We start from the raw sequence: 18,470 nt of genomic DNA, 5'->3' as shown, positions 1-18,470 counted from the left end.
AGTTAATAGGTGAATAGATGAATGAAATGTTTTCCAAATAACTGGTTAAAAGCAGCGTTTCAACGAAATATCATTCCGTATTTTGGTATCTATTTTAGAACTATGCCATGCATATGGTACATTCACTAATATTAAGAATTTATATCACGTGAGCTTTGATTTTAGGCTCTGCAGAAGTTTTGATCATTGACCAATGTAGTTCAGGGCTCTTCAACTGTGACATTGCCATGAGTAAGATTATTGAATGCAGACCAGTTAAGAAAAGAACCATGAGGTAAGCTGCAATTTGTGTACTGAGCGGCAATGTCGCTTTCGGAAAGAACCTTAGCCTAGATGTTGACACTTGCCAATCGGCCATGAAAAGTTTTGCTACGAGGCATAAAACTCCCTCCACATAAAACCAAAATTTCTACATTCCAATTCGACTTGGAAGCAGTGGACAAGAAGAGCCACCTCATGGAATGTCAACTATCGAATTCTCATTGTTTCCATTATTATTATTATTATTGTTTTATCAAAGTAGTGTCTTTCTTTGAGTTAGCTACTATTTCAAAAGCCGGGTAGGTTAAGAAATCTCGTCCTTTTAGGGCTAGAACCGTAAAATGCGAACCTTCGACAATTGAAAAACTTTTGTGCCCTAGTTAGCATATTGATCCGAGTCATATTTCCCCAAAAGGATCCAAACGTTATCTGCAAAGCGTTAGAAAAATGCGTAAGTCTAAATTTGTTTTAGCAATAGTTTAACACATTTTAAATTTTGTTAATGCTAAGAAAACAGAAAGAAGCCAACATTTTTCGTTAGTTTGCATGTTTAAATTTCTTTCTTCGTCGACCCAGTTTTCAAAAATCAATACCACATTATTAAAAAAAGTTCGTCACCAACAATGATATATGTTTTTGCTGGATGAATTTCGACAGCCATAGCACTGAAGTCTTGTTCAGTGGCAGAGCTGAAGACCATTTGAATTTATTGGTCTGGAACAAGTTTGATGAAAAACACAAATGATGGCTCGGTAGGAATCAGATACGACAAGCATGCAGGCGAAAAACTTTTGGAATTATTGTTTTAGAAAACAGAACTTTACCTTTTTCGCAGTGGCTTCCTGTGTATGCTTTCGTACAGCGACACTTGTAGCTGTTTGTCCGGTACAGAGGTACACAAGTTCCATTGTTTTGACAGGGCAACCTCGAGCAAGGAGACTAAAACCAAGAAAATCAATCACTTACTCCCTTGATAAAAACCAGTTAAACAAACTACGATTACGGGTCAGTAAAACGACTTAAAATGGCTTGCGAGGAATAAAAAAGTAAAGATAAAGCCATAGAGAGATATATTAATGTTAAACAGTTGAATAAAATTTGCTCAAACGATTCCAACCGATTATAGTTATTCTTAGGATGAAATAATGATAATGATAATAAAACGTGATAATAAGATAAAGTAGAAAAAGAAAAATAATTTTTACCACAATACTGTAGTGATACCAAAGATGGTTAGTGATGAACTTGTCTGAATGGGTGTAATGGTCAGATGGAAGCAGTTCACATAGATTCTTCTTATCATCCAAATCTGCCAGGTTGAAGGACAAACATGGATCCTTCTCCAGACACTTGAACACGCACTCAGAGGAGTCTTGAACCAGTTCTGTACCAACAGTTGTAATGTTCAAATAGTAGCCTTTGTGGGCAAGGAAATTAGCGAAGACAAACCCAACGGTTGGCGTTTGTCCTGTGTTTTGATAAAGAAATGAATATGACCAATTAAAATGGTTTCCACTTATACTTTCTTAAAAAGATGATGTAGATATCAGGCAAAAAGCAAAAAGGAAGAAAAACAACACCTTTTGAAGTCTTCACAGAACTCGCCGATACAACCGGAGCAAGAAAATTGGCAGATAAATAGAAAAAAGCCATCATATTCTTGTAGCTCAAAGAGAAATGATTTTCATGGTGGTACACGATTTCGTAATGCCACAGACACGCAACATTAAGTTTTTTACGTGGGCTTTGCAAACATCTTCTTCTGTTATGACACGATGTCTTGTCATTAGTTATTAATTTGTTTTCTTTTTCAGGCGTTTGGCCTCCTGATTTACTCCTGTTTGTCTTCCCCTGGAAATGTTTTCTAGCACCCCTGGGTTTCTCTATTTCTCTCTCTAGTTCCTGTTATTTTAGCGCTCTAGGTTTTGATTGTAAATTCAGGAGAAAAATAATGGATCAGTAGAGCTCCAGTTGAGCTCGTTTTAATTCTGCTGTCACGGAAAGTTTCAGAAAATAACGGGAACAATAATCGAAAAGTGCTCCAACATGACAGGTCTTTCCTGCAAGGGAAGAAATATGATTTTTGAAGTCTGCGCACAACTCGCCGATACAAGCAAACAAGAAAATTGACAGATACATAGAAAAAAAGCCATGTTATTCTTGAAGCTCAAAGACAAGTGATTTTCATGGTGATAAACGATTTCGCAATGCCATAGACACGCAACATTAGGCTTTTCCATGGGCTTTGCAAACATCTGCTTGAACAGTTAATGACACGATATCTTTTGTCATCAATTATTATTTTGTTTTCCTTTTTCGGGGGTTTGGTTTCCTGTTTTGCTCTTATTTGTCTTCCTCTGTAAATGTTTTATAGTGCCCCTGGGTTTCGTTATCTTTCTTTTTCCTAGTTGCTATGGTTTTAGTGCGCTCTACTTTTTGTTTGTAAATTCAGGAGATAGGTAATGGTACAAAACAGTTTCAGTTATTGAAATCAGCTCGTTCCAATTCTGCTGTCACGGAAAGATTCAGGAAATAATGGAGCGTCTGTTTATTCAATTTTTTTTGTACTTGTCTAGCTTTATTGCTTGCAAACAGCGCTGGGTGGGTTTTTGTTATTTCTTTAGGCACGTTTTAAACTTTCCTTTAACAGGTTTGTTTCCACGGTTTTACGACGCTCAATTGAAAAAGCTCCATCTTGAGCCTTACGATTTGCATTGAAAACATTAAAAAAAAATCTTTATTCTGATTGGCTAAGATAAATGTAGTTTTCAGGTAAAACAATACAGAAGAGATGTAATGCAAGGTCCTAGATGGGGTAGGGGGGGAGGGGGAAGAGGGGACGGGGTCTTCATACAGATAAAATTAAAAATGTAGGCCAGCCAACAGTTAAACTTTCGCTCTAACAGTTTGATACATCAAACCTTGTTTTGTTCCCCCCCCCCCCCCCACCCCTTGCCTCCATTTATAGCACACTGGAATTTTCTAGACTACCGGAAGCATTTTACTGAGTAAATAGGTGAATAAATAAATGAAATGTTTTCAAAGAACTGGTCAAAAGTAGCATTTGAACTAAAAATCATTTGATATTTTTGTATCTATTTTAGTGCTATGCCATGCATATAGTACATTCACTAATATTAGGAATTTACATTAGGCGAGTTATGATTTTAGGCTCTACAAGAGTTTTGATCACTGACCAATGCAGTCCACGGCTATTTAACTGTGACATTGCCATGAGTAAGATTTTTGAATGCAGACCAGTTAAGAACAGAACCATGAGGTACGCTGCATTTGTGTACTGAGCGGCAATGTCGCACCCTATGCGAAGCACCAGGGCATATGCGATTATCATTCTAGAAGACTTTCATTGGCGCACATTCAAAGTATTAGCGCTCGTCTTGTCAGCCTCTTAATGTTTGAAATTTCTTTGGGATCTTGAAACCTCGAAACTTCTTCTCAAGTGTCATGAATGACTTAGAACAGAGAAGAAAAGTTTTATGTTGTTAAGGCTGCTTACAATAAAACGAGTAACTGTCTTAACTTTATGACAAACACCGGTCACCTAAAAATTTACATCTTATTTTAATGTTTCATCAAACAACTGAGTAAATAGGTGAGTAAAAAAATGACATGTTTTCCAAATAAGTGGCCAAAAGCAGCGTTTCAACGAAATATCTTCTCATGTTTTGGTATCTATTATAGTAATAAGCCATGCATATGGTACATTCACTAATATTAGGAATTTACATCACGCGAGTTACGATTTTAGGCTCTGCAAGAGTTTTGATCACTGACCAATGCAGTTCAGGGCTCTTCAACTGCAACATTACCATGAGCTGCGTTAACTTTATGGCAGACACCGGTCACCTAAAAAATTTACCTCTTATTTCAATACATTTATCAAAAAACTAAGTAAATATGTGAATAAATAAATGACTGAAGTATTTTCCAAATAACTGGCTAACTAACAGCTTTGGTATCTATTTTAGTACTATGCCATGCATATGGTATATTCACTAATATTAGGTATTTACATAACGCGATTTATGCTTTTTGGCTCTGCAAGAGTTTTGATCACTGACCAATGTAGTTCACGGGTCTTCAACTGCAACATTGCCACGAGTAAGATTTTTGAATACAGACCAGTTAATAACAGAACCATAAGGTATGCTGCAATTTGTGTACTGAGCGGCAATGTCGCTTTCGGACAGAACTTTATCCCAGATGTTGAAACTTGCCAATCGGCCATGAAAGGTTTGGTTAACATGAAAACCTCCGCCAATAGAGTCTTGCTCTTGTCCAAGCACCAGGAAGCCGCCAGCCTTAAGTGCGTAATTCTTAGTGGCATGATTCGTTACCTGTTCTGTAAATTGACCATCTTTATAGAGTTTCATTACTCCTTGAGTGTTTTCCCAGGTGAGACACAGGTGTTGCCAGGTATCATCGTAGAGATTTGTCGAGGTAAAACTGGAAAAAAAAAAACAAAAAAAACAATAAACGAAACAAAGCAAAACAAAACAAAAAACAAGACAAAAAACAAACAATATAAAATATATTTGATCATTCAAGACCTTCCTTTTTCATTGTCACTAAGTTAGTCAAGAGAGTTATTCAGTCTGTTAGTCCGTAGGCAGTCAGTTTATAGTAATATGTAAGAGGCTTGTCAGTCAGTCAATCAATCGTTTATCAATGACTTAATCATTCATACATTCAAGCTTCGATTTGTTCAGTGTTTTCATTCATTCAGTCAATCTCTTATTCATGCAATTACTCATAAAATAGAGATCTCACTCACAGTAGAATCTCTGTGGCTCAGAGCGCGGAATCCGAAGGTTTGAGGCTCGATTCCTCATGGGAACTCAGAATTTTTTTCTTTGTCCCACGCTCGTGACAAGACGAAAAAAATTTCTCTACTTATAAAATGTTTAAATCAACGTATCATCTGAGCTACTATTTTGAAAGCCGAGTCGGTTAAGAAACCTCATCCTTTTACGGCTAGAACCGTAATAAGCGAGTCCTCGTCACTTTAAAGACGACTGTTGAGCCCTATTGAGCAGAGGGATCTAAATCATATTTTAAAAAGGATCCGAATATTTATATGCAATGCCACAGGAAAATACTTCTAGATCTGTTTTTGTCAAAGATTAACATATTTGGTATTTAAATCATGATAAGGAAAGATAAAGAAGCTTAACGCTATCCGTTTGTTTGTATGTTTAACTTTCTCTCTCCAAGCGTTAGGAAGAAGTCGATCGTAGCATTTCCTGTATAGTAACTTATTGTGGCTCGAATAAGAAATTCCTCAACTGACTTCTAATTCTAATATACGCAGCATTACCCGAACGGATTGTTGCCAACATAAAATAGTGTCAATGTTGGATGAATTTCGAAAATCATGTCATTGTCATGTTCACTGGCATAGCTGACGAATATCTGCTTCCCTTGGTCTTGAACAAGTTTGATAAAAAAACACGACGACAACTGGCTGAGATCTGAAGTTATGGCTGGATGCTTCATGGCGTAATTTTCTGTAGAACGCAGCTCCGGAAACACCATAAGGTACTCTAGAACAGAGGAAATGATTTGCAAAAATTTTTAGACAGTTGTTTGAGCAACTGCGCTTTCTTTAATTAAATTTTCCTATTTAGAAGTATGCACTATTTGTATAAATGTTCTAGCGTTCTTCAAGAATGCCGCACAGTGTTCAATTGTAGCAACATAGAATAAGAGTCAATCCCGTCTTGTTGCCAAGCTTTGAACGACCCGCAGTTCTACCCAGGTAACTTGTAATTTGCCCCCAGTTTCTTTGCAAGGTAGCTGGTTCGGGTGCGCTCTCGTCAACTATCTAAGGCCATAATGTAATTAACAATGTAGAATATGAAGATCGTCGTTTACGCGTCATGGTTATTGCATAGGGTAAAGAAGTCAAAACACGAAGTTATCATTCACTAGTGAATAGAATGTAGGACGCGTCTCTTAGCCCATTCACCTCTTTTGTGTTTGGGTGCAGCCAAGTGTGTGCGTGTGTACTAAACCACCACTTTTTGACCTCATTCGCTATAAAGAGTGTTTGGGAGTAAGTTACACATCTCTGTAATTATCCGATAGCTATACTAATTAACAAATAGAAAGGCCTTGACTGTGCTCCATTCTGTTGTAAAGCACGGAGGAAGAGGCTAGAGCAGGAAAGAAGTGTAAGGAGATACACAAGACGTAGAGGAGTGTTTCTCCCCACTTCTTTGAAGACGAAACTATTGAAACTTTGTGAACACGAAACTATATATACTATACGTGTGTTAGATGTGTTTGATGTTTATTACCGTACCTAAGCTTACGTGAAAACCTTCAAAAGTCGGACAGTTCACGAAAAAAAAAGGCTAAAGAGAAGTCCGGAAAATGGTCAAGCATAGAAGAAATTGGCGCTCAGCTCCATGTTTTGTACTCTGATAGAGCACGCTCTTTCTACCAATGACAGGGCGCGTTATATCCGAACTTTTTCTAAAAGATGACACGTTTGCATGAGTGACTGTTTTTTCTGAGTCTTGCCTTCAACCTGCCACCGCCGTAAATGTTTTCGAGTGTCCGTCCACCAGCTTCATTGATGAGAAGGTGGTTGAACAGAGTATCAAAATATCTGCGGTACGTTTGGTCTTGCAACATCGATTGCCTCAACGGTTATTCTATAAGGCCACCATCAGCGACCCACACCGTAATGTTTTCCGACACAAGTGATTAGTAGCTTTCGGAGGTTTTTCAGCTTCTCTAGACGGCACCGTTATCAGCGGCATGTGGGAACCCGAAGATATCGGCCAAAGTTCCGCGAACTGAAAGCTATTTATTTCGTGTTGCTTTCCTACGTTGCTCGATTGAAACACAAGAGAGTTAAAATCTTTACTGATAATTAGGGCGCCGCCAGAATTGTTGCTATCGGGAGCTCCAAAATTAATCTCCAGGCTCTGGCTATGGACATTTTTAATCTCTGTTTTGTTAACAGCATCGTTCTGGAAGCGCAATGGATCCCAAGGTCGCTTAATGAAAGGGCAGATCTTCTCAGCAGATTTGTTGACAAAGATGACTGGTCCGTCAACCCTTCTGTATTTCGAGTGATTGACGCCAATGGGGCCCTCACACAATCGATCGGTTTGCGTCGCATTACAATTCTAAATTCGCCTCCCCCGGCTGCTGCGGCGTTGACGCCTCGGCCCAGGATCGGCGAGACGAGAGCAATTGGGTCTGCCCTTCTGTAAGTGCCATCGTCCCTTCTGTTAGAGCTCTCTCGTCGTGCTCTGGCTTCGGCACTTTGATCGTCCCATAGTGGCCTTCGGCCTATTTTTGGCCCTTTTTGCATGACAGCTCTTCTCAGTTCAAGTCTTTTGTTAAGGGAGGGTTTGAGCTTCCTTGCATAGAAGACCTCTTGTTGGAAGGTCCCGGCCAGAGGCAAATTTACAAGGCGCGTCCCTCGGTTTTCAGTGGTTGCCCGAGATTCAGAATGTTGGCGTTGCGGGTAGATTTTAGGTGAGCTTTTTTCATCCTCGTTTACCATGCACGTCTCTTTTCTTTCAGCTCTAATCCTCACCTTGTCATTGCTGATCTTTTAGTCTACCCTCGTTGTGTTTTGCCTGATTTGGCAGTGTCATTTTGTTTAGTAGTCTGACCTCCGTTTGTTTCGCACCTTTTGCCTGATTTGGCATCGTCGTTTTGACCGTACGTGTTCCGGGCCAAATTGTTTTTACTCCGCGTTTGCTATTTTATTGTGTTTTTCCTGATTTGGCAGTATCTCTTGGGCCGTTTCGATGGTTTTTGTGGCATCTCATTTTCTGTTTGTATTATGTATATCCTTTTTTATGTTATTCTACCTTTTGTTTTTTGCTTACTTTTATTTTGTTTTATTTTATTTCTTGTAGACGTTCTGCAATCGGGGATTTGGCGTGACGCAAATTGTCTGAGCTCTAAATCAAGTTTATTGAATTTGTCGTAATAGCGTTTCATCTGACGAATTTTCATCGTGTTCTCAGTCATTTTAAAAAATTTTCAAAACATGCCGTCAAATAGAATTTATTTTCACTTCTGAGATAATTTCTATTTCGCCATAGTAGGATGACAACAAACTTCTCTTACTTAATTGGCTTTAAGCGCGTAACGAAGTAGATAAAACTACAGTAAAATACAACACATGAAATCATGCGTTATATCGCTGGCAGCGGCAGTGGACGATATGAAGCGAATCCATCGTTCGCATTAGCTACCCGAGCGGACTAACAGAGTTAGCAATTTTTAGACAATGCCGGCGGTGGAGTCGCAAAAATCGGCCGAGGACCACCACAAACAAAACAAATAAAGCATAAACGACTGACGTGGCTTTATTGTGCTACAAACACAGCTGACTTCCTTCTTCGGCTCTGGAGGTCAAAAATTCATTCTTGATTCTTTCAAAATAAAGAGAAATCGTTCTCTACAAGATAAATCCTTTATTAAAAAAGCTTGTTCGGTCAAGATGGCTGGATATTGGCTTCGTATTACGAGATCGATCTAAAAAACCATGTAACGGGATTGTGGTTTCCTTGAAACGCCATTACTTCAGACTTTAATCATTTTGTGAACACGAGTGAATTTCCTTTGGCTTCGCAAAGGGAAAGTCGCTTTTTTAGGGTTTTTTTTTTATAGATATTCGGTATAGGTGTCTCGGAAAGCTGTTTCAAGCTACCTTAACTTGAAGGTGGAATATTAACTGACCTATTTTGCATCTCTGTTTTCCTTCTGGTCCTGATGAACAGCTGCAGTCATTACCAACTGATATAGAAGAACAGCGGAGAAAATTGATAATAATAGGAAAAAATTTATGTTTGTCAAAACAGGTCAGTGTGAAGTAAAATGACGATGAATGATGGCTCAGTAGGAATCAGATACGAAAGGCAAGAAATATTTTTGAAAATATTTTTTCTAGAAACCAAAGCCTTTACCGTTTTCGCAGTGGCTTCCTGTGTATGCTTTCGTACAGCGACACTTGTAGCTGTTTGTCCGGTACAGAGGTACGCAAGTTCCATTGTTCTGACAGGGCAACCTCGAACAGGGAGACTAAAACCGAGAAAATCAATTATTTACGCCCTTGATAAAAACAGTTAAAAAAACTTCGATGACGGATCAATAAAACGACTTAAAAATGGCTTCCGACGAGAGACATATTAACGTTGAACACTTGAATAAAGTTTGCTCAAACGATTACAACCGATTTTAGTTATTATTAGGATGGAAAAATAGCAATAACAAAAAACGTGATGATAAAGATAAGGTAGAAAAAGGAAAATAATTTTACCGCAATACTGTGATGATACCAAAGATGGTTGGTGATGAACTTGTCTGAATGGGTGTAATGGTCAGATGGAAGCAGTTCACATAGCAGATTGTCAATGTTATCATCCAAATCTGCCAGGTTGAAGGACAAACATGAATCCTTCTCCAGACACTTGAACACGCACTCAAAGGAGTCTTGGACCAGTTCTGTACCAACAGTTGTAACGTTCAAATAGTAGCCTTTGTGAGCAAGGAAATTGGTGAAGACAAACCCAACGTTTGGCATTTGTCCTGTGTTTTTATAAAGAAATGAAAATTACCATTTAAAATGGTTTCGACTTTCTCAAAAAGACGATGTGGATATCAGTGATAAATAAAACGAAAAGGAAGAAAGACAACACCTTTTGAAGTCTTCACAGAACTCGCCGATACAACTAGAGCAAGAAAGTTGACAGATAAATAGAAAGAAGCCATCTTATTCTTGTAGCTCAAAGAAAAAAGCTTTTCATGGTGATACACGATTTCGTAATGCTACAGATACGCAACACTAAGCGTTTTAAATGGGCTTTGCAAACAACTGCTTCGGTTAATGACACGATATCTTGTCATCAGTTATTAATTTGTTTTCTTTTTCAGGCGTTTGGCCTCCTGATTTGCTCCTGTTTGTCTTCCTCTGCAAATGTTTTCTAGCGCCCCTGGGTTTATTTTTCTTTCTAGTTGCTGTCAATTCAATTAGCGCTCTAACTTTTGATGTGTAAATTCAGGAGAAAACTAATGGACCAGTAGAGCTCCAGTTGAGCTCGTTTTAATTCTGCTGTCACGGAAACTTTCAGTCTGTTTATTACATTTTTTTTTATTGTAGGTATCTAGCTTTATTGTTTGAAGACAGCAATTGGTGGGTTTTTGTTATTTGGGAAGCTCTTAACCTGTTTTTACTCTGAATTCTTTGGCACTTTGCTCAATCGAAAAGTGCTCCAACATGACAGGTCTTTCCTGCAAGGGAAGAAATGTGATAACCTTTGAAGTCTACAAACAACTCGCCGATACAAACAAACAAAGAAGAAAATTGGCAGATAAATAGGAAATAGCCATCTTATTCTTGAAGCTCGAAGATAAGTGATTTTCATAGTAATAAACGATTTCGCAATGCCACAGACACGCATCATTAAGCTTTTCCATGGGCTTTGTAAACATCTGCTTGAACAGTTAATGACACGATAGCTTGTCATCAATTATTATTTTGTTTTCTTTTTCGGGAGTTTGGTTTCCTGTTTTGCTCTTGTTTGTCTTCCTCTGTAAATGTTTTCTGGTGCCCCTGGGTTTCTCTATCTTTCTTTTTCCCAGTTGCTATGGTTTTAGAGCGCTCTACTTTTTGTTTGTAAATTCAGGAGATAAATAATGGTACAGAAGAGTTTAAGCTATTGAAATCAGCTCGTTCCAATTCTGCTGTTACGGAAAGTTTCAGGAAATAATGGAGCGTCTGTTTATTTAATTTTTTTGGTGCTTATCTAGCTTTATTGCTTGCAGACAGCGCTGGGTGAGTTTTTTTTTTATTTCTTTTAGCAATTTTTAAACTTTCCTTTAATACAATACATCAAACCATGTCATAGCCCTCCCCCCCCTCGCCCCTATTTATAGCATATTCCCCAGTTCTAAGATTACGATGTCAATAGCAGAATTTCCAGATTCTTTTTGTTCACCAATATTTAAAGTTTGAAGTAGCGGGTGTCGTGTCAATCACTACTGATATGCGTATGTTATGGGGAAATGCCGTTAAAGAGGTTTTTGGAATAGAATCTTTGATAGGAATTTTTCTCAACCTCAGAGAAAATGCTTTTTGGGCTATATCCTCGCATTTGAGAAAATATTAACAAATTAAATTAAGCCCTTTCAAAATAACTCTTAATTTTTCAGCTTCCACGCAAAGTTATTCAGATACTGAGCTCTTAATCAAGTTTATTGAATTTGTCGCAATAACGTTTCATCTGACGAATTTTCATCGTGTTCTTAGGCATTGTAAAAAATCTTCAAAACATGCCGTCAAATTGAATTTTCACTTCCGAGATAATTTCTATCTCGCCATAATAGGATAACAACAAACTTTTCTTACCTAATGCGCTTTAAGCGTGTTACCTGGTTACAAAGGAGATAAAACTACAGTAAAATACAACACATGAAATCATGCGTTATATCGCTGGCAGCACCCGTGGAGAAGCGAATCCATCGTTTGCATTAGCTACCCGAGCGGACTAACAGAGTTTGCAATTTTTAGACAATGCCGGTGGAGTCGCAAAAATCGGCGGAGGACCACCACAAACGAAACAAAGAAAACATAAATGACTGTCGTGGGTTTATTGTGCTACAAAGACAGTTGGCTTTCTTTCTCGGCTCTGGAAGTCAAAAATTCATTCTTGATTCTTTCAAAATAAAGAGAAATCGTTCGCTACAAGATAGATCCTTTATTAAAAAAGCTTGTTCGGTCATGATGGCTGGATATTGGTTTCGTATTACGAGATCGATCTAAAAAACTATGTAAAGGGATTTTCCCATATATAAGTACATCTATTGTGGTTGCCTTGGAACGCCCATTACTTCAGACTTAAATCATTTTGTGAACACGTGTAAATTTCGTTTGGCTTCGTAAAGGGAAAGTCTCTTTTTGAGGGTTTTTTTTTTATATATATTCGGTATAGGTGTCTCGGAAAGCTGTTTCAAGCTACCTTAACTTGAAGGTGGAATATTAACTGACCTATTTTGCATCTCTGTTTTCCTTCTGGTCCTGATGAACAGCTGCAGTCATTATCAACTGATACAGAAAGAACAAAGAAAATGAATAATAATGCATACAATTTATGTTTGTCAAAACAAGTCAGTGTGAAGTAAAAAGACGATGAATGATGGCTCAGAAGGAATCAGATACGAAAAGCACGCGCGCGAAATATTTTTGAAAATGTTGTTCTAGAAACCAAAACCTTACCGTTTTCGCAGTAGCTTCCCTGGTATGCTTTCGTACAGCGACACTTGTAGCTGTTCGTCCGGTACAGAGGTACACAAGTTCCATCGTTCTGACAGGGCAACCTCGAACAAGGAGACTAAAACGGAGAAAATCAATTACTTGTTCCCTTAATAAATACCAGTTAAACAAACTGCGATGACGGATCAACGAAACGACTTAAAAATGGCTTCCGACGAGAGATATGTTAACGTTGAATACTTGAATAAAGTTTGCTCAAACGATTGCAATCGATTTTAGTTATAATTAGGATGAAATAATAATAATAATAATAACAAAACACGTGATGATAAGATAAAGTAGAAAAAGGAAAATAATTTTACCGCAATACTGTAGTGATACCAAAGATGGTTGGCGTTGAACTTGTCTGAACGGGTGTAACGGTCAGATGGAAGCAGTTCACATAGCAGATTGTCAATGTTATCATCCAAATCTGCCAGGTTGAAGGACAAACATGGATCCTTCTCCAGACACTTGAACGCGCACTCAAAGGAGTCTTGGACTAGTTCTGTACTAACAGTTATAACGTTCAAATAGTAGCCTTTGTGATCAAGGAAATTGGTGAAGACAAACCCAACGTTTGGCGTTTGTCCTGTGTTTTGATAAAGAAATGAAAATTACCATTTAAAATGATTTCGACTTCCTCAAAAAGACGATGCAGATATCAGGAAAATAAAGCAAAAAGGAAGAAAGACAACACCTTTTGAAGTCTTCACAGAACTCGCCGATACAACCAGAGCAAGAAGATTGGCAGATAAAAAGAAAAAAGCCATCTTATTCTCGTAGCTCAAAGAGAAATGACTTTCATAGTGATACACGATTTCGTAATGCCACAGACACGCAACATAAAACTTTTGCATGGGCTTTGCAAACATCTGCTTCTGGTAATGACAATTTATCTTCGCATCAATTATTATTTTGTTCTCCTTTTTTGGGGGCTTGGCCTCCTAATTTGCTCCCGTTTGTCTTTCTATTTAAATGTTTTCAAAAATGTTTTCTTTCTCTGTAAATGTTTTCAAAAATGTTTTCTTTCTCTGTTAAATTTTTTTTTCAGGCGTTTGACCTCCTGTACTGCTCCTGTTTGTCTTCCTCTGAAAATTTTTTCAAGCGTCCTTGAGTTCTTTATTTTTTTCTTTCTAGTTGATGCTATTTTAGCGCTCTAGTTTTTTATTTGCAAATTCGGGAGAAAATAATGGAATAGTAGAGCTCCAGTTCAGCTCGTTTTAATTCTGTTGTCACGGAAAGTTTTAGGAAATAATAGAGCGTTTGTTTATTAAGGCTTTTTTATCGAACTTATCTAGCGTTATTGTTTGAAGACAGCGCTCGGTGGGCTATTGTTATTTGGGAAGCCCTTTCACTGATTTTACTCTGAATTCTTTTAGCATTTTTTGGTCTTTCCCGCAAACGGAAGAAAGATGATAACCTCTGAAGTCTGGACACAAACCGCGATACAAACAAACAAGAAAATTGGCAGATAAATAGAAAAAAAGCTATCTTATTCTTGAAGCTCAAAGAGTAGTGATTTTCATTGTGATACACGATCTCGCGATGCCACAGACACGCAACATAAAGCTTTTCCACAGGATTTGCAAACATCTGCTCGAACAGTGAATGACACGATATCTTTTCATCAATTGATATTTTGTTTTCCTTTATTGGGCGTTTGGCCTCCTGTTTAACTTCTGTTTGTCTTCCTCTATAAATGTTTTTTAGCGCCCCTAAGTTTTCGTTATCTTTTTTTTTTCTAGTTGCTATGGTTTTAGAGCACTCTACTTTTTGATTTGTAAATTCAGGAGATCAATGATGGTACAGAGGAACTACAGTTCTTGAAATCAGCTCGTTTCAATTCTGCTGTCACGAAAAGTTTCAGGAAATAATGGAGCGTCTGTTTATTTAATAATTATTATTATTTTTATTTTACTTATCTAGCTTTATGGCTTGAAGACGGAGCTGATTTTACCCTGATTTTATTAAACGCTTTTTTAACTTTCCTTTTACAGGTTTGTTTTCACGCTTTTACGATGCTCAATCGAAATAAGCTCTATCTTGAGCTTAAGGATTTGCAATGAAAACATACATGAAAAAATTCTTTATTCTGATTGGTTTAGATAAATGCAGTTTTCAGGTAATACAATACAGAAGAGATTTAATGTAAGGTCCTATATGAGGGAGAAGAGAGGGGGAGGGGGGTCTTCATACAGCTAACATTAAAAATATTGGCCAGCCAACAGTTAAACTTTCGCTCTGACAGTTTAATACATCTATAACACTACTCTATAACAGAGAAAATAATTGCAGAGATTTTAGACAGTTCTAAAAAACTTCTGTTACTTAATTCATACTAAGCACGTATCGAAGGAGATAAGACTACAGCAAAATACAATACATGAAATCATGCTTTATATCGCTGGCAGCTCCTGTGGAGAATATGAATCGAATCCTGAGTGCGAATCGGCTACCCGGCGGTGGAGTTGCAAAGATCGGCAGGGGACAGACCAAACTAAGAGAATATAAACGACTCTCGTGGGTTTATTGTGCTACAAACACGACCCTCGAGGTAAAACAAAATCATTCTTAATGATTAGTGTCGCGGAAAACTGTTTCAAGCTATATTAACTCGAAGGTGGACTACTAACTGACCTACTTTGCATCTCTGTTTTCATTCTGGTCCTGATGAACAGCTGCAGTCATTATCGACTGATGTAAAAAGAAAAGAGAAAATGAATTAAAATGAAAAAATTTCTGTTTGAAAAACAAGTCAGTGTGAAGTAAAATGACGACAAATGATGGCTCAGTAGGAAACAGATACGGTAGGCAATAGAAAACTTACAACACGATAAACTAGACACGATATCTTTTCATCAATTACTATATTTTTCTTCCTTTTTAGTCGTTTGGCCTCCTGTTTTGCTCTTGTTAGTCTCTGTAGATGTTTTCTAGTGCGCCTGGATTTACTTTTTTTTCAGTCCTAGTCTCTGTTAATTATTTTAGCGCCCTCTAGATTTTGATGTGTGAATTCAGGAGATAAATAATGGTAGGGAAGAGCTCCAGTTCAGCTCGTTCTGCTGCCACGGAAAATTTCAGAAATAATGGAGCGTATGTTTATTTAATTTTCTTCTTTATTGTATTTATCTAGCTTTGTTGCTTGAAGACAACGCTGAGTGGGTTTTTGTTCTTTGGGAAGCCCTAAGCCTAATTTTACTCTGAATTATTTTGGATATTTTTAGTCTTTCCTTTTACAGGTTTGTTTTCACGCTTTTACGATACTCAAGCGAAAAGTGCTCTATCTTGAGTCTGAGGATTTACATCGAAAACATGCATGAGAAGATTCTTCATCTTAATTGCCTTGGATAATGTACTTTTCATGTAACGCAATACAGGAGAGATGTGATGCAAGGTCCACCATGGAGTAAGGGGGGAGGGGGTAGGGGGTAGGGGGTCTGCATAACAGCTAACATTGATAATGTAGGCCAACTAACAGCTAAACTTCCGCTCTAACAGTTTAATACATCAAACCTTGTCATAGCCCACCCCTCACCCCCATCCATCTGTAGCACATACCCTAGTTCTAAAATTACGATGTCAACAGCAGAATTTCCAGATTCTGTAAGTTTTATTCTGGAATTTTCTAGACTACTGCAAGCATACATCAGATTTGTAAAGAACTTACCGATATCTTTCTTCTACTGTGGCCCTTGTGGGACATGCGATGTTTTTCGATGTCAAGTAATATGGACTCCAAGAAATCTGTACAGAAGCACCCTGAGTGTTTTAAGAGGTTGCAAAAAGCGGTAGAACACGGTGGCTTATTAGGGACATGCCGGCTTTTCTCATAGTCGCAACTTATCATATATATGCAATAGGGCACATGCGATAATCATCCTAGAAGACTTTCATGGGCGCACATTCAAAGTATTTGCGCTCGTCCTGTCAGCCTCTCAATGTTTGAAATTTCTTTGGGATCTTGAAAGATCTTTAAAGGACCTCTTAATTTCTTCTCAGGTGTTATGAATTAGAACAGAGAAGAAACGTGTTATGTTGTTAAGGCTGCTTACAATAAAACAAGTAACTGTCTTAACTTTATGGCAAACACCGGTCACCTTAAAACTTAGATATATTAGATCAAACAACTGAGTAAATAGGTGAATAAATAAATGAAATGTTTTACAAATAACTGGCCAAAAGCAGCGTTTCGACGAAATATCATGTCATATTTTGATATCTATTTTAGTGCTATACCATGCATATGGTACATCCACTAATATTAGGAATTTACATCACGCAAGTTATGATTTTAGGCTTTGTAAGAGTTGATTACTGACCAATGTAGTTCACGGCTCTTCAACTGCAACATTGCCATGAGCTGTGTTAACTTTATGGCAAACACCGGTCTCCTTAAATTTACCTCTTATCTTAATATTTTTTATCAAAAAACTAAGTAAATAGGTGAATAAATAAACGAATGAAACATTTTACAAATAACTGGCTAACTAACATTTTTGGTATATATTTTTCTACTATGCCATGCATATGGTACATTCACTAATATTCGGAATTTACATCACGCGAATTATGATTTTAGGCTCTGCAAGAGTTTTGATCACTGACCAATGTAGTTCACGGCTCTTCAACTGCAACATTGCCATGAGTAAGATTTTCGGAAATTGAAAAAGCGGAAAGAAATTCGTAAACTTTTACAGATGTTTTAATGCTTTTAAGTAGTACAAGCAGTGCAGCAAGAGTTGTTTGAAAAGAGAAAGTTGTTACCGCTTATCCTTTTTCATGTTTTCAATACTTCAAACTGTCTGAATTGAAGCTGTCCCAGAACGTTCCACTTCCCCCGGAAACAACAGTGGCTTCAAAATTGGAAAGTCAAACATTCAAATAGTATCTCGTGTAAAATACTAGCTCCTTTCCTATCTCTGTGCATACGATCGAGGTTAGCCCTCATACCGACCTGTTCGTGCGAGGGACTGTCTATAAATACTTTTAGTGGAGATCACGTATTTTGGATCTTGGCCTGGATCAGGAACATACATCTCTGTTCCTTGAGTTTTCTTTGCTCAATTTTATCGTGTTTAACTTTCGCTATCTAATTTGTACGTATACCACGTGATTAAGTCATGCCTATAGTAAATACACTAACACAAGGAATTTTTTACATGACGTGAGTTATGGGTTTTGAGTGTATGATCACTAAACAATTTTATTCACGGCTCTTCAACTGTGACATTGCCATGAGTAAGACTTTTGAATACAGACCAGTTAAAAACAGAACCATGAGGTACGCTGCAATGTGTGTACTGAGCGGCAATGTCGCTTTCGGACAGCACTTTATCCCACATGTTAACACTTGCCAGTTGGCCATGAAGAGTTTGCTTACGATTAAAGCCTCCGCCAATAGAGTCCTGCTCTTGTCCAAGCACCAGAGCGCCGTTAGCCTTAAGTGTATAGCTCTTAGTGGCATTATTTGTTACCTGTCCGGTAAATTTGCCATCTTTATAGAGTTTCGTTACTCCTTGAGTGTTTTCCCAGGTGAGACACAGGTGTTGCCAGGTATCATCGTAGAGATTTGTCGAGGTAAAACTAAAAAAAAAAATAAAAACAAAAATAAAAACAAAAACAAAAAGCAAAACAAAACAAAAAAAACAGAAAAAAAACAATATTAAAATATCTGGTCATTTAAGACCCTCCTTTTCCATTGTCACTAAGTCAGTCAGTAGAGTCGTTCAGTCTGTCAGTCAGTTTATAACAACATATAATAAGCCTGTCAGTCAGTCAATCTGTCAGTCAGCCTGTTAGCAAGTCAATCAATAAAACAGTCAGTAAACTTTCAATCAGTCAATCAATCTTTTATCAATGACTTAATCGTTCATACATTCAGGCTTCCATTCGTTCAGTGTTT

At 37.7% G+C, this 18,470-nt stretch overlaps 1 protein-coding gene, 3 long non-coding RNA genes and 1 pseudogene across 4 annotated transcripts; 1 reads left to right on the top strand and 4 right to left on the bottom strand.

Moving 5' to 3' along the window:
- Positions 1-1,088: 1,088 nt before the first annotated feature.
- On the bottom strand, positions 1,089-1,969 carry LOC131774467 (uncharacterized). Its single transcript, XR_010716838.1, has 3 exons — positions 1,842-1,969; positions 1,467-1,729; positions 1,089-1,200 (listed from the first exon to the last, which is right to left on the bottom strand). It is a non-coding gene; the product is annotated as an uncharacterized lncRNA (long non-coding RNA).
- Positions 1,970-3,258: 1,289 nt separating this feature from the next.
- On the bottom strand, positions 3,259-9,044 carry LOC131774475 (pentraxin-related protein PTX3-like). The gene is made up of 3 exons (XM_059090504.2): positions 8,995-9,044; positions 5,600-5,825; positions 3,259-4,728 (listed from the first exon to the last, which is right to left on the bottom strand). The coding sequence occupies exons 2-3, from the start codon at positions 5,815-5,817 to the stop codon at positions 4,353-4,355; spliced, it is 594 nt and encodes a 197-aa protein (XP_058946487.2). The 5' UTR covers positions 5,818-5,825; positions 8,995-9,044; the 3' UTR covers positions 3,259-4,352.
- LOC131793301 (uncharacterized) lies at positions 6,830-7,780 on the top strand (annotated as a pseudogene).
- Positions 9,045-9,223: 179 nt separating the features above from the next.
- On the bottom strand, positions 9,224-10,106 carry LOC136279853 (uncharacterized). The gene is made up of 3 exons (XR_010717026.1): positions 9,954-10,106; positions 9,575-9,843; positions 9,224-9,336 (listed from the first exon to the last, which is right to left on the bottom strand). It is a non-coding gene; the product is annotated as an uncharacterized lncRNA (long non-coding RNA).
- A 2,208-nt stretch (positions 10,107-12,314) lies between these two features.
- LOC136280033 (uncharacterized) lies at positions 12,315-13,153 on the bottom strand. The gene is made up of 3 exons (XR_010717108.1): positions 12,889-13,153; positions 12,530-12,644; positions 12,315-12,358 (listed from the first exon to the last, which is right to left on the bottom strand). It is a non-coding gene; the product is annotated as an uncharacterized lncRNA (long non-coding RNA).
- Between the last annotated feature and the right edge of the window lie 5,317 nt (positions 13,154-18,470).

The sequence above is a fragment of the Pocillopora verrucosa genome, chromosome 3 (assembly GCF_036669915.1).
Source record: "Pocillopora verrucosa isolate sample1 chromosome 3, ASM3666991v2, whole genome shotgun sequence".
NCBI classification, from domain to species: domain Eukaryota; kingdom Metazoa; phylum Cnidaria; class Anthozoa; order Scleractinia; family Pocilloporidae; genus Pocillopora; species Pocillopora verrucosa.
This window is presented reverse-complemented; position numbering and strand designations above follow the sequence as displayed.